This window comes from Trachypithecus francoisi, unplaced genomic scaffold (genome assembly GCF_009764315.1).
Source record: "Trachypithecus francoisi isolate TF-2019V2 unplaced genomic scaffold, Tfra_2.0 Lachesis_group12, whole genome shotgun sequence".
Taxonomy (NCBI): domain Eukaryota; kingdom Metazoa; phylum Chordata; class Mammalia; order Primates; family Cercopithecidae; genus Trachypithecus; species Trachypithecus francoisi.
Genome location: NW_022681457.1, coordinates 3,840,852 through 3,855,359, shown reverse-complemented (window position 1 = coordinate 3,855,359; position 14,508 = coordinate 3,840,852). Strand labels below are relative to the sequence as shown.

At 57.3% G+C, this 14,508-nt stretch overlaps 2 protein-coding genes across 2 annotated transcripts in view; both read right to left on the bottom strand.

The window, feature by feature from the left end:
* Positions 1-121: 121 nt before the first annotated feature.
* Positions 122-9,027, bottom strand: GRWD1 (glutamate rich WD repeat containing 1). The gene is made up of 7 exons (XM_033223887.1): positions 8,254-9,027; positions 7,944-8,061; positions 7,606-7,765; positions 2,981-3,194; positions 2,698-2,840; positions 2,306-2,503; positions 122-1,322 (listed from the first exon to the last, which is right to left on the bottom strand). The coding sequence occupies exons 1-7, from the start codon at positions 8,438-8,440 to the stop codon at positions 1,005-1,007; spliced, it is 1,338 nt and encodes a 445-aa protein (XP_033079778.1). The 5' UTR covers positions 8,441-9,027; the 3' UTR covers positions 122-1,004.
* A 476-nt stretch (positions 9,028-9,503) lies between these two features.
* GRIN2D (glutamate ionotropic receptor NMDA type subunit 2D) overlaps positions 9,504-14,508 on the bottom strand; it is a 50,204-nt gene continuing 45,199 nt past the window's right edge. Inside the window, exons 10-12 of the mRNA XM_033223885.1 lie at positions 12,480-12,667; positions 12,054-12,286; positions 9,504-11,835 (exon numbers count right to left, since the gene is read on the bottom strand). Coding sequence (XP_033079776.1) covers positions 10,498-11,835; positions 12,054-12,286; positions 12,480-12,667 — 1,759 coding nt within the window. The 3' untranslated portion in view covers positions 9,504-10,497. The remainder of the gene's footprint in view (positions 11,836-12,053; positions 12,287-12,479; positions 12,668-14,508) is intronic.

Below are 14,508 nucleotides of genomic sequence, written 5' to 3'. Positions count from 1 at the left end.
ACTCCCAGCGGCCTCCCCCAGCCTAGCAGCCTGGGGGCAGGGGGCACCAAATTCCTCCCCACCCCCAAACTCCCCCCAGTTTCCTCACAGGGCTGTGGCCAAAGGACCAGAGTCTCACACGCACCCCAGGCCTCTTCCTGGTCCTTTATTGCTGCTCAGGAGCCCTGACCTTCCTCCCGACACAGCACCAACCTCTAGGTCAGGGAGGAGGGGAGGGGGTCGCATGTTGCCCCCACACAGGGAAATCCTGGTCAAACCCAGCTGGCAGGAAGACAAGGGGCAGAAGCAAATTGTGTTGGAAGAACCCACACCTCAAATTTGATGCAGCCACTGTGTATCCCCCGAGTTCCCGGCTGGGAACCAGCAGTCAAAATGGGGTCCTGAGCCGGACACAGTGACTCACGCCTGTAATCCCAGCACTCTGGGAGGCCGGGGTGGGCAGATCACTTGAGATCAAGAGTTTGAGACCAGCCTAGCCAACATAGTGAAACCCAGTCTCTACTAAAAATAGAAAAATTAACAGGGTGTGGTAGCACATGCCTGTAATCCCAGCTACCCGGGAGACTGAGTCAAGAGAATCACTTGAACCCGGGAGGCAGTGGTTGCAGTGAGCCAAGATCGTGTCACTGCACTCCAGCCTGGGCGACAGACCAAGACTCCGTCTCAAACAAACAAACAAAAAACTGGGTTCTGGGGCACAGGTCAAATGGGTGACAGCTGACAGGAAGGAATCCACCAACACACAGGCCACACCAGGCCACACAAGTCTCTGGGTGGGAGTGGTCTTACAGAGCCCTGGTTAAACCAAGTTCTTTGGTGAGAGGAGTCACTGGATCAGACCCAGGCCTTCTACAGAACAACACATCAAACAGAATCCACCATGGCAGCCCAGAGGCCAGCCAGTCCCAGTCAACAGACCCGAATGAACCCCTTCCAGGGAGGCCCAGTTCGACTTCAGTTTCCAAGCAGGAAGCAGGAAGCAAAAGCAGGGCCAGTGGGACGCCTCAGACGCTGACAGTGCGGAAGACGGTGAAGCCCGACAGCGCCGTGCTGACCAGGAGCCCCGGGCACTGCGGGTGCCAGTGCAGCTCCTTCAGCTCGGTCTCGCCCTGGTGCACGAACAGCAGCTGCTGCGGGAGGTCGGCCAGTCCGGGATCAGCCTCCACGTCGCCCGCCTCAGGGTCCCGCTCCACTGCCAGGTCCCACTGTGTGATCTGGTGGTCTGCACCCGAGGCTGCAAAGACCCCGCTGTCCTGGGGGTGCCACTCAACGGAGGTCACGGGGGCCACATGCTGCTTGAAGGTGGCCACTGGGGAGCCAGACTAGAGGGACAGGATGGGAATGGTAGGCTCTGAATGCCTCAGCCTGACTCCTTGGGGGGACCCAGGCAGAACCCCCAACCCCTCTCCAGCCTCAGGGTTCAGCCAGGGCCCCACCTCTTAAGCCCTCACAAGCCCACAGTCCAGAAAAGGGACACAGGGTAATTCTGGCTGCTAAGAAGGCTGACCAGCCCAGGGGTTGCTGGGAATTGGGATTCACTTGCAAAGAAGCCCCTCCCAGCTCCACAGTGTCAATCCCTAGCTTGGCTGTCATGTTACACCGGCTCCTGTCCTTTCTGTGCCTCAGTCCTCTCCTACAACAAGCAGGCTGGGCCCCAATTCTCAGTTGCATCTATAAATCTACAACTCTCTGAAGCTCTCAGCACTGGCTGTACAGACAGCTGTACTTCTGCCCACAGGCAGATGAGAGTTCTAGTCTCTGCAGCAGCCCCTCCGTCTCCTGTCAGCTGTTCCCCTGGTGGAGTGAGTGACTCCAAGAGTGGAGACACACCACCCTTCCTCTTGTTGAGCCTGTTTCCTCCTCTGTAACCTGAAGAGGAGGGTGTCTAGTTCTAAGGGCTCTCCAGCTCTGTTGAATAAAACCATTCAAGGCCGGGCGCGGTGGCTCAAGCCTGTAATACCAGCACTTTGGGAGGCCGAGACGGGCGCATCACGAGGTCAGGAGATCGAGACCATCCTGGCTAACATGGTGAAACCCCGTCTCTACTAAAAAATACAAAAAACTAGCCAGGCGAGGTGGCAGGCGCCTGTAGTCCCAGCTACTCCAGAGGCTGAGGCAGGAGAATGGCATAAACCCGGGAGGCAGAGCTTGCAGTGAGCTGAGATCCGGCCACTGCACTCCAGCCCGGGCGACAAAGCGAGACTCCGTCTCAAAAAAAAAACCATTCAAGGAGGAAAGATCCTACAAATCCCAGGGCTGCTGGGAGCAAGCTTCTCTAGACCCCGGGGGCAGGCTGGGAAAATACCTTGAACTGCCGAAGGTCCCAGATCTTGAGGGCCCCGTCATCCCCGCCACTGAGCAGGAAGGGCTCCCGGCGGCTCCAGCTGATGACATTGACGTCCCTATCATGGGCGGTGGCCGTGGTGAGCATGCAGGCCTTGCTGGGGGCTGCCCGGATGTCCCAGATGCGGATGGAGGCGTCAGCTGAGCAGGAGGCGAACACCTGGGCGAGGCTGAGTCTGAGTGGTCCCGATGCCCCCCAGGGCTACTCTCTCTTCCACTGTCCCCCTTACTAGCACTTGGCCTGGAAACTGTCTCCATCAGGTTCCCAGCCCTCTTTTCCCTCAGACCTAAGATTCGAGGTCCCTGGCACGAACTCCATCAGAACTAGATGACCAGACCCCTGCCCACCCTCACCGTGTTCTCGGTTGGTGACCACTGCAGGTCCTCCACAGAGCGCGTGTGGCCCACGAATGGCCGCTGGTCCACGTGCCAGGAGCCGCCGTCCGTAGGTGTCCAGAGGTGGATGTTCTTTTGACAGTCACCAGTCAGCAGGCGACCTGGGGAAGGGAGTCAGGAAATGACCTCGCCCCACCTGGCCACATCTCGCTCCCCTCCCTGGAGTCTAAGCGCCCCGCCCCTGGCTGCAGAGCCTGCTCGCCCCACCTCCCGGGGACTCCTGAACACCCCAGGGACTCACCAGGCACGCGGGGGGACCAGTCAAGGGCAAAGCCCTCGCCCATGTGCCCAGCAAAGGAGAAAATGGGCTTCATTTGGGCCTGCTCATCCCGGAGAAAGGCTGCCAGGGCCTGGGGGTCCTCCACCACCTGCAGAAGCCGCCGCAGCGCAAACACCTCCACCTGGCCCTTCTCTGACCACACCCCAGCCACGGGCTCTTCATCCAGCCATGACACCTGCAGAAGAGCCGGGGGAGGAAGGGTGATGTGAAATGAGGGGAGAGGAGGATCAGGGCATTGACCACAAGCTCCCCATATCCCAGAGAACCAGAAGCGTGGTTCCTCAGATCTCCGAGGCCTGGAACTACAGCTCCTAGAAACCTCTGTGGGAAGCAAATCATAACCTGCAAAAACCAGCATGGTAGCCAGGACCGTGCTCCACAGCGGGGTGGGAGTGGGTGGGGGAGCTGAGGTGGCCGGGACCGTTCTCCACAGTGGGGTGGGAGTGGGTGGGGGAGCTGAGGTGGCCGGGACCATTCTCCACAGCGGGGTGGGAGTGGGTGGGGGAGCTGAGGTAGCCGGGACCGTTCTCTACAGCGGGGTGGGAGTGGGTGGGGGAGCTGAGGTGGCCGGGACCGTTCTCCACAGCGGGGTGGGAGTGGGTTGGGGAGCTGAGGTGGGGGATAGAGCCCCAAGATGCCTGGGAGCTGAGGCTGCAATTCCTGTCAGTCCTTGGCAGGGTGTTCAGGCTCCTGGTCTTGGTAACCCTCTAAATGCTGGAAGGCCACAAGGCTCAGTCCTTGGATCTCCTTGCCTCTGTGTTTGTTCACTAGGAGACCCAGTGCAGCCACAAGGTTTCTAGTACCCCTAGCCCTGACATCTCTCCTGGGCTCCAGACTCCTATGGCACTGACCGTTCAAACTTTGTTTTTGAGACAGGGTCCAGCTCTGTTGCCCAGGATGGAGTGCAGTAATGCCATCATGGCTCTCTGCAGCCTCAACCTCCTGGGCTCAAGTGATCCTCCCACCTCAGTCTCCCAAGTAGTTGGGACTATGGGTGAGCACCACCACATCTGGCTTTTAAAATTTTTTTGTGGGCCGGGCATGGTGGCTCACACCTGTAATCCCAGCACTTTGGGAGGCTGAGGCAGGCGGATCATGAGGTCAGGAGTTCGAGATCATCCCGGTTAACACCGTGAAACCCCATCTCTACTAAAAATGCGAAAAATTAGCCAGACGTGGTGGCAGGTGCCTGTAGTCTCAGCTACTCGGGAGGCCGAGGCAGGAGAATGCCGTGAACCCAGGAGGCAGAGCTTGTAGTGAGCTGAGATCGCGCCACAGCACTCCAGCCTGGGTGACAGAGCGAGACTCTGTCTCATTAAAAAAAAAAAAAAATTTTTTTTTTTGCAGAGACAGGGTCTCACTTTATCACCTAGGCTGGTCTGGAACTCCTGGTCTCAAGTCATCCTTCTGCACTGGCTTCCCAAAATGCTGGGATTACAGCCGTGAGCCATTATGCCAGCTTGACCATTCAAACTTAACCAATGCCAAGCTCCTAATCGCCACCTGCAACTGCTCCCTCTCCACTTCAGGCCCAGAACTACAGGACTCGTCTTGTCCCTTCTTCCTCATGCCCAGCATCTATGCTGGCTACACTAAAAATGCTCACTTCCAGGCCTGGGCGCAATGGTTCTCGCCTGTAATCCCAGCACTTTGGGAGGCCGAGGAGGGCGGATCACCTGAGGTCAGGAGTTCGAGACCAGCCTGGCCAACATGGTGAAACCCCACCTCTACTAAAAATGCAAAAGTTAGCCAGGCGTGCTGGTGGGTGGCTGTAATCCCAGCTACTTAGGAGGCCGAGGCAGGAGAATCGACTGAACCCAGGAGTCAGAGGTTGCAGTAAGCCAAGATCGTGCCATTGCACTCCAGCCTGGGCGACAAAAGTGAGATTCCGTCTCCAAAAAAAAAAAAAAAAACACCCTCACTTCCAACCCCCTTCTCATGATCTCTATTGCTGTCACACTACTACTGATGTCATCCTTCCCCTGAATACTATAAGTCTTCCCACAGGATTCTTTCCTCCTACCCTTGCCTCTCTGCAATTGATATTTAAAACAGCAGCCAGAGGGATCACTTTAAAAGAAACGCCAGACCCTGTCTTTCCTCTGTCCAGAACCCTCCAACGTCTCCCAACTAAAAGCTAGAGTACTTAAAGTGGCCGACAAGGCTCTGAACAATGTCTTCTCTGTGCCTGCCCCCCAAATTGTGTCACTGTCCCCCCTTGTTCATTCTGCTCCAGACAGACTGGACTCCCCAGCTTTGCTTGAAACTCTTCAAACATGCCAAGCTCACCCCAGAGCCTTTGAACTTGTGTTTCCTTGCCTGCAAATTCTTGTCCAGGCTTCACTGCCCCACGACCTGTGAATATCTACTCAAATGGCACTTTATGACTGAATACTTTCCTCACCACACTGTTTAAAAATAACAACTCGCCAGGCGCTGTGGCTCAAGCCTGTAATCCCAGCACTTTGGGAGGCCGAGAAGGGCGGATCACAAGGTCAGGAGATGGAGACCATCCTGGCTAACACGGTGAAACCCCGTCTCTACTAAAAAATGCAAAAAAACTAGCCGGGCTTGGCAGCGAGCGCTTGTCCCAGCTACTTGGGAGGCTGAGGCAGGAGAATGGCGTGAACCCGGGAGGCGGAGCTTGCAGTGAGCCGAGATCGCGCCACTGCACTCCAGCCTGGGCAACTAAGCGAGACTCCGTCTCAAAAAAAAAAAAAAATAGCAACCCATTCCTGGAGCACCCTAACCCTCTTCCCCTGCTTCCTTTGAATTTTTTCCAGGATAGTTAACACCTTTGGACATGGTACATATTTACTTAGTTTGGTCTCGTTCCCTTCCCCGACTAGTGTGTAAATTCATGGAGCCACACACCTTTTGCTTGCTGCTAAATCCTCTGCATCTAGAACAGTACTGAAACAGCAAAAATAATTTCATGGAAACAGACAGTCCCAGCTATAAGTCAAGTACTGCTCTAAGTGCTCTTCATATACCATATCATTCTATTTACAAGTCTGCCTGATCAGAAGATGTTTTAGCTTTGAAGCAAAACACAAATAAACAGGCTGGGCACAGTGCCTCATGCCTATAATCCCAGCATTTTGGGAGGCCAAGGTGGGCAGATCACTTGAGTTCAGGAGTTCAAGACCAGCCTGGCCAACATGATGAGACTCCGTCTCTACTAAAAATACAAAAATTAGCCAGGCGCAGTGGCGTGCACTTGTGGTCCCAGCTACCCGGGAGGCTGAGGCAGGAGAATCACTTGACCCTGGAAGGCAGAGGTTGCAGTGAACCGAGATCACGCCACTGCACTCCAGCCTGGGCAACGGGAGTGAAACCCTGACTCAAAAACAAAACAGCCACAACCAAAAATAGTTCCTGAATAGTAACAGAAAATACATACCTCCTATGACATACAACCAGGTGCTATTCTAGGCACTATCTGTTATTTCATTTGACCTCATGCCAGTCCCATCAGATAAGTTCTGTAACTCACTGTTACCAAAGAGAAAAGTGAAGAACATAAAACATACCCTCATAATCTAAAATAGTACCTAGCATATAATGACAGTGATCATAATAGCTAAATTGTATAAAACTATGTGAAAAATACTTTCTTAAAAACTGAAGGAGGCCGGGTGTGGTGGCTCACCATGACTTTGGGAGCCTGAGGCGTAAGGATCACTTGAGGTCAGGAGTTTGAGACCAGCCTAGCCAACACGGTGAAACCTCTTCTCTACTAAAAATGCAAAAAATTGGCCAGACGCAGTGGCTCACGCCTGTAATTGCAGCACTTTGGGAGGCCAAAGCAGGCGGATCACGAGGTCAGGAATTCGAGACCAGCCTGACCAACATGGTGAAACCCTGTCTCTACTAAAAATACAAAAATTAGCCGGGCATGGTGGCATGTGCCTGTAATCTCAGCTACTCAGGAGGCTGAGGCAGTAGAATCGCTTGAACCTGGGAGGCGGAGTTTGCAGTGAGCCGAGATCACGCCATTGCCCTCCAGTATGAGTGACAACGCACTTCGTTTCAGAAAAAACCCCAAAAAACAAAAAATTACAAGGGTGTGGCGGCGGGCGCCTGTAGTCCCAGCTACTTGGGAGGCCGAGGCAGGAGAATCGCTTGAACCTGGGAAAAAGAGGTTGCAGTGAGCCAAGATCACACCACTGCACTCCAGCCTGGGCAACAGAGAGAGATTCCATCCAAAAAAAAAGGCCGGGCACGGTAGCTCAAGCCTGTAATCCCAGCACTTTGGGAGGCCGAGGCGGGTGGATCACCTGAGATCAGGAGTTCAAGACCATCCTGGCCAACATGGCCAAACACCGTCTCTACTGAAAATGCAAAAATTAACCAGGTGTGGTGGCATGAGCCTGTAATCCCAGCTACTCGGGAGGCGGAGGTTGCAGTGAGCTGAGATCGCACCACTGCACTCCAGCCTGGGTGACAGAGCAAGAGTCCATCTCAAAAACCAAAAAAAAAAAAAAAAAAAGAAGGACATGAGGATGTGTTGGGAGTTATGGACACAGGGGACGGGTCGGGTGTGTTTCAGAGTACGCAGAGCAGTTTCCTGGGACCATACCTACCCGAACTCGGTTGATGCCACCATAGTGGGGCAACATGGCCAGCTCCAGCTGAGGCTTCCGCTCTTCTTCATCCTCTTCATCTTCCTCCTCCTCTTCATCACTGCCCTCTGAGGGTGGGGGCTTCGTCCCATGCAGATTGTGCATACGAAGAATCATCAGTCTGGGGGAAATTGTGGGGTGAGTTATGCACTAGATGCCACGATTCTTAGGAAGGAGAGAGGCTGGAAACCCAGACTCCTGGGTCTGCGAGAGGCAGAAACTGGAAGCCCTAACTCCTGGGTCCTGAGGAAGGGGCTGGAAACTGAGCCTCCTGGTCCTGGAAACGCCTCGGGTTTTACCTGTTGCTCTGGGCGCTCTCAGCCTGGGTCCCAGCACACAAGTAAAGCGTAAGAGGAAGCTCTGTCCTGTTGTCTCCCAGGTGATCCCGGACTATGTCAAAGCTGAGACAGGGGGCGCCTGGGGATGGAAGGAGGGGTTTACGAGTTAAGACGGGACAGTGAGAGCTCAGTTCCCGTCTCCCTCATGGATCAACCGCCTCCGGTGTGAAATCACCTCTCTTGGACCCCAGCCTTCTCTTCCCGAGCACCTCTCAGGTTAAAGGCTCGGGATTAGCCACCTCAGGACCCTGGAGTCCGGACTCAGCCCTACCAGTCTGCGCTCGGTGGTAGAGCACGTAGGCCTCCTCGTCCATGACCAGTTCCTCTCCTTCGCGTAGCGGCGGCCCCCGGCCGGGCAGGTACACCTGGGCCGGGCCCTCGGAACTCGTGTCGCCGGATTCGGCTTCCATAGGTTCCCCGGTTTCACACGTGCGCCGCCGACCCTTGCGCGCCGCCATCTTCGAACCCTCTCACTGCTGACGTCCGGTAAGAGCGTCACTTCCGGGTTTCGCCTTCCGCCTAATGAGATCAGCCCTCCTGCGCGGTTACCTTGGAAACCCCGGGGACAGCTAATTCGAGAGGGTAATGCGGCAACGCGGGAGAACTCAGGTAATGGCGCCAGCGAAAGAAGCCTGCGGATACGGAGAAACTGCATCTTCGCGTGACTTTGGGCGCTGTTCCTCGCGGTAGTGGCTAGGCCTCCTGGGAGTTGTAGTTTTACGGGAGGCCTGCTTACCGCATCGTCCACTTTGATCCCCAGAGCGTTCTTTCCACTTAATTAATTATTCATGTATGCAAATTTGCTCTCTCACCGGCAAGGCGATTGGGTTTCTGCTCCCTGAGGACCCAAAAGGCCGATTTCTTCTCCTCTCTCTGTTGTGATGGCTTTGTTTCAAAAATGCCTTCTTGTAGACAGGATGGATATTATCTGTAAGTTAGGCGGTTCAATCTACCCTCTAGGGGCAGCCAATTGCCTAACTAGACATTCACATTGCAGCTCTGGTCAGCGATCACTTAATCAGAAAGTCCACCCTCTGGAGGCAGCTATTACAAGTGCTTCGTCTCTCTTTATCACCCATCAGCACCAGCGGTTTGGGTAATTGACATAATGAAATGTTAGAAATAGATTCTCATTGGCGAGATTAACAGCATTCAAGATGATGCGGATTGCCTGGGATATGTCAGACACTCTCCTAGCTTGCATGAACAGGATATTAAGAATCTAGCAAGCCTTGGTGCCTATAGCCATAGGAAATAAAACCATACCTTTGATCCTAATATGTTTTGTCTTCCGGATCTCACCACTCTCTTGGGGTCTCTGTCTGCCCCAGTACCCTCTGGATTTCTCTCTTTTCAGGGTCTCTTCCCACCTCCTCTTTCTTGGTCTTTGTCTCCCCACCCACCTCCTTTCAGAGCCTCTGTTCTCTAATTCTGTCTCCTCTTCCCCTGTGGGACTTTTGTGTTTCTGTTTCCTCCAGAGAAGTTGAGGGGGGCTAACAGACACGGAGCTTAGGCTTGGACTGAGGAGGCATAAAAACATGGTTTATTCCAAACACTGCAACGTGGAATAAGAGAGTGGGAAGGGAGTTTGGTGGAGGAGTATGGACTCCCAGACCCTCCCCTCCGCAACCCAGCCCCAGACCCGGCTGGAGATCTGGGAAGAGGAGGTTTTTTGGAGGTCTGCTGGGTCATCACTGAAGGGTCGCAAATAAGGGTTGGATTTGGAGAGGATATGGTTGGTGACAAGTGGGGTGTCGGGAGGTGCGGCAGGGTGGGACGTTTTGGCTTCAGGGAGGTTGGGTTCATCGCGGTGCAAGGGAAGGCGGGGCTTCCGTTGGGGACGTGTCCTAGGTCAGAGTAGGGAAAAGCGACCGAGGGTGGAAGAGGAGGAGGGGGTGTCACGGTTTGATGTCAAGGGTCACAGTCTGGTCGGGGCACAGTCTGGGGTTCGGGTCACAGTTTGGGGTCAGGGGTCACAGTCTGGAGTCGGATGACCATTTTAGAAGTCGGATGTCACAGTCTGGGTCAGGGGTTTCTGTGTGGTGGGGCCAAGGTCTGGGGTCACAGTTTGGCGAACGCTTCTCACAGTTTGGAGTCCCAATGAATGAAAGGTTAAAAACGGGCTTCCCCGGAGGCGTGGCTGGGGCCGGGGAGCTGCACAGTGATGTGGGGGCCACGGCCCCGGGCGTGGAGGTGGGACGCGAGAGTGGCGTGACCCCCCCACCTCCCACCCCATCTGGTGACGTTAAAAAGCCCTTGTCGGGTTTAAAAAAAAGTCCGGTGGGCTCCAAGGCCCCCGCCCCCTCGTTCTCAGCCTGGGTGATAATTGGGGGGACCAAATCCTCTCCGGCTTGCGGTTCCTCCAGAACCAGGGGGCGCAGGACGCTGCTCCAGGCGGGGTCCAGCCAGTTCCACTGCTTTCCTTCCCAACCCACGCGGGTCCTGTCCACTGCGGGCGCCCCCTCGGGCCGTGGCCTGCGCTGACCAAGGGGGCGGTGGGGTCCCCGGGGCCGCGTCATACCTCGGACTCGAGGCTGGAGAAGTGCGCCGAGCCCCTGCGGGTGCCCAGGTCCCCGCCCCGGTGTCTCCGGTGGGAAGCTGTGGGCAGCGGCGGCCCCCAGTGAGCGGCGTGCGGGCACCTGCGAGCGTGGCGGGAGGGCCCGGTAAGCCTGCGCGCAGGGGCGGCGCGAGGGCACGAGCTGAGGTCCTCAAGCGAACGCGAGGTGGGCGCGGGCGGCGGGAGGTCCCAGCCCCCAGCGGCGCGCCGGTGCCGGTGGTGGTGGGGCGCGGCAGCTGCAGGCGTGCGGTGCGAGGCCCGCGGGCGGTGCGGGTGTGACCGCGGGCACCCGCAGCGGGCACGGCGTCGGGGCGGAGGCCCGGCGGCCCAGGGTGGAGGCGGCGGCGCCCACCAGCCGCCGTCCAGGCCATCGTGCGAGCAGCTGAGATGGCGCGGCGGCGGCAGCAGCTCCAGGCTGGCGCAGTGGCGACAGTGCCAGGCGGCCGGACCGCTGCGCGGCGGCAGGTAGTCCCAGCTCCCGGCGCGCCAGCCCCCGAGCTTATCGACTGACCAGTAGCGGCCGGGCGGCGGCCCGAGGCGCTCGGCGTACGGGTAGGGAAAGTCGGCGAACCACCAGGGCTCCAGGCCGCCCAGCGACGCGCCGCCCAGGCTCTCCGAGTCCTCCGAGTCCGACGGCGACGGCTCGAGGTCGAGGTAAGGGCAGGGGGGCGGCGCGGCCCGGCACGGGGGTGGAGCGGCCGGGGCTCCTCCGCCCGCGCCCCCCGCCCCCCCCGCGCCGCCCGCGCCCGGCCCCAGCAGGGGTTGGCTCTCGGGGTCCGAGCGCGGCCACCTCGCGGGCGCCGGCGGGCTCTCGTCCTCGAAGGCCAGGCGGCAGAGTGGCGGCCCGACGGCGGTGGCCGCGGCAGCGGGGGGCGCGGGCGGCGACGGGAAGCCGGGGAAGGCGCCGGCTGGGGGCTCGGCCGGCTCCTTGTCGCGTACGATGGCGAAGTAGGAGGGCGGCGGCTTCTGCGGGGGCTGAGCGGCTGGCGGGGACAGCGGGCGCCCGGCTGCGCCCCGCGGTGCCGCACGCGCCTCGCCCAGGCCCAGGCCCAGGCCCTGCGGCTCGATGGGGCCGTAGTAGCGGTGGAAGCCGTCGGCCAGGCCCGCGCCCCCCGGCGGCCCCGCGCCCTTGGTCCGGCGCCAGCGGTCCACTGCGGCGCGCTCGCGGGGCACGAAAGGTGCGGGCCCGGGCGCCGGCCGCTGCGCGGGGTACGCGGGGCTGGGCAGGGGCTGCGGCGGCGGCGGGGGCTTGGCGGGCGGCGGGGCGGCCTCGGCGCTGCAGCAGCTGTACATGCCCTGCGGGTTCGGGGACAGGACTGGGGTCAGTGCCGGGTGCCCAGGAGGCCTACCTGCCTCCCCTCAGTCCCTCCCTCCTCTCCATTTCCCAGCCTGCGTCTCCCGCTCTCTTCCCCACTATCCACATCTCGACCCACATCTCCATGTCTCTGCCCGGCTTTACCTTTGTCCCCTGCCCCCGCCATCTCTCCTTCTTTGCCTCCCTCTCTGCCCCGTACCCTGGAGAAGGCCAGCAGGAAGTCCATGCGGTGGGTGGGCCCCAGGCAATGCCGCAGGCGCCAGTACACCAGGTGCTCCCAGGCGAAGACCAGCAGGGACAGGCCCATGGCCACCAGGAGCATGTAGAAGACGCCCGCCATATTGTCGATGTCCAGCTTGCTGCTCATCACCTCGATTTTGTCATTGTGGCAGATCCCGGAGAGCCACAGCCCCTCCAGCATCTCGATCTCATCTGGGGAGGGGCGGTCAAAAGTTACCTGCTATGAGTACCCTCTGAGGACCCTCGTCTGTGATGTGGGAATGTAGGCCCTCAGCCCCTTCCTCCCTCAGACCCTGGTGTCCGGGTCTTTGTCCCTTTCTTCCCCAGAACCCAGGGGCCTCGCCCTCCCCCTCTCCACCGTGGAAATCCCTGCGCGCAGCCGCACCATCCCCCAGGAACTGCAGCAGCGCCAGGTCGATGGGCCGCTTCCAGCGGGAGCCCTTGTGCAGGGCGATGCCATAGCCTGTCGTGGCGAAGACCTTGCCGGAGCCAATGGTGACAAGCTTGCAGCCTTCGTCCTTGCGGGCCATGTAGTTGAGCACCGCAGCGTCGTAGATGAAGGCATCCAGCTTCCTGGAGGGAGGGGGAATGGAGGGCAGGGTCAGTCCCACCTAGATGCCCTCACTGTCAGGCCTGGAACCTCCTCACCTCTAACCTCCAACTGCTCCAAATCCTAACTGGCCCTGAGCTCTTGAGCCAATCATTGCACTTCTCTGTACCTCAGTTTCAACATGAGTAAAATGGGCGTGGCAGCAATATCTCCCTTCAGAGTTGTTGCAAAAGTATGTTTTTAAGAGACAGGGTCTTGCTATGTTGTCCAGACTGGACCAGAAATCCTGGGCTCAAGCGATACTCCTATCTCAGCCTCCCCAGGAGCAGGGACTATAGGCAAAGGTTAGATAGTACCTCACGCAAAGGAGGTGTTAGCTGTGACTTTTTTTTTTTTTTTTTGAGATGGAGTCTCACTCTGTTGCCCAGGCTGGAGGGCAGTGGCATGGTCTCGGCTCACTGCAAGCTCCAACTCCCAGATTCACACGATTCTCCTGCCTCAGCCTCCAAGTAGCTGGGATTACAAGCGCCCACTACCATGCCCAGCTACTTTTTGCATTTTTAGTAGAGACAGGGTTTCATCATGTTGGCCAGGCTGGTCTTTTTTTTTTTTTTTTTTTTTTGAGACGGAGTCTCGCTCTGTCACCCAGGCTGGAGTGCTGTGGCCAGATCTCAGCTCACTGCAAGCTCTGCCTCCCGGGTTCACGCCATTCTCCTGCCTCAGCCTCCCGAGTAGCTGGGACTACAGGCGCCGCCACCTTGCCCGGCTAGTTTTTTGTAGTTTTTAGTAGAGACGAGGTTTCACCGTGTTAGCCAGGATGGTCTCGATCTCCTGACCTCGTGATCCGCCCGTCTCGGCCTCCCAGTCCTGGGATTACAGGCTTGAGCCACCGCGCCCGGTGCCAGGCTGCTCTTGAACCCTTGTCCTCGTGATCCGCCCATCTTGGCCTCCCGAAGCGCTGGGATTACAGGCATGAGCCATGGCACACAGCCAGAACAGAATGAAATAGTTATTCCTTTAGTCCTCACCGTAGTCCTCCAAAGGAGTCCATTTACTCTTGCATTTTAAAAAAGAGGATTGAGACCAGCCATGGTAGCTCATGGCTATAATCCCAGCACTTTGGGAAGCCAAGGCAGATGGATCACCTGTGAACTCAGGAGTTCCAGACCAGCCTGGCCAACACGGTGAAACCCCATCTCTACTGAAAATACAAAAATTAGCCAGGTGTGGTGGCGGGCACCTGTAATCCCAGCTACTCAGGAGGTTGAGGCAGGAGAATCGCTTGAACCTGGGAGGCAGAGGTTGCAGTGAGCCATGATCGAGCCACTGCACTCCAGCCTGGGTGACAGAGGCAGATGCCATCTCAAAACAAATAAATAGGAGGATTGAGGCTTAGGGGGGAAATGAGGAAAAAAATAATAATGCGAGTGAATGATCACTTATATTGTGCCAGGCATTGTTCAATCTAGTCTAAGAAGTCTTTTTTTTTTTTTTTTTTTTCCTGAGACAAGGTCTCACTATGTTGCCCAAGCTGAAATGCAGTGGCACCATCATAGCTCACTGCAGCCTTGACCTCTTGGGTTCAACTGATCCTCCTGCCTCAGCCTCCTGAGTAGCTAGGACTACAGGCACACATCACCACACCTGTCTAATTTTTGTATTTTTTGTAGAGACAGGGTTTCTCCATGTTGCCCAGGCTGGGCTCTAACTCCTGGGCTCAAGTGAGCCTCCCGCCTTGGCCACCCAAAGTGCTGGGACTACAGGTGTGAGCCTGTAGGGAGATAACCATTATTTTCAGATGGGAAAACACAGACCCAGACACATACCTTAACTTGCTTGGGTTCTCCCACTAGGCCCTGATTTC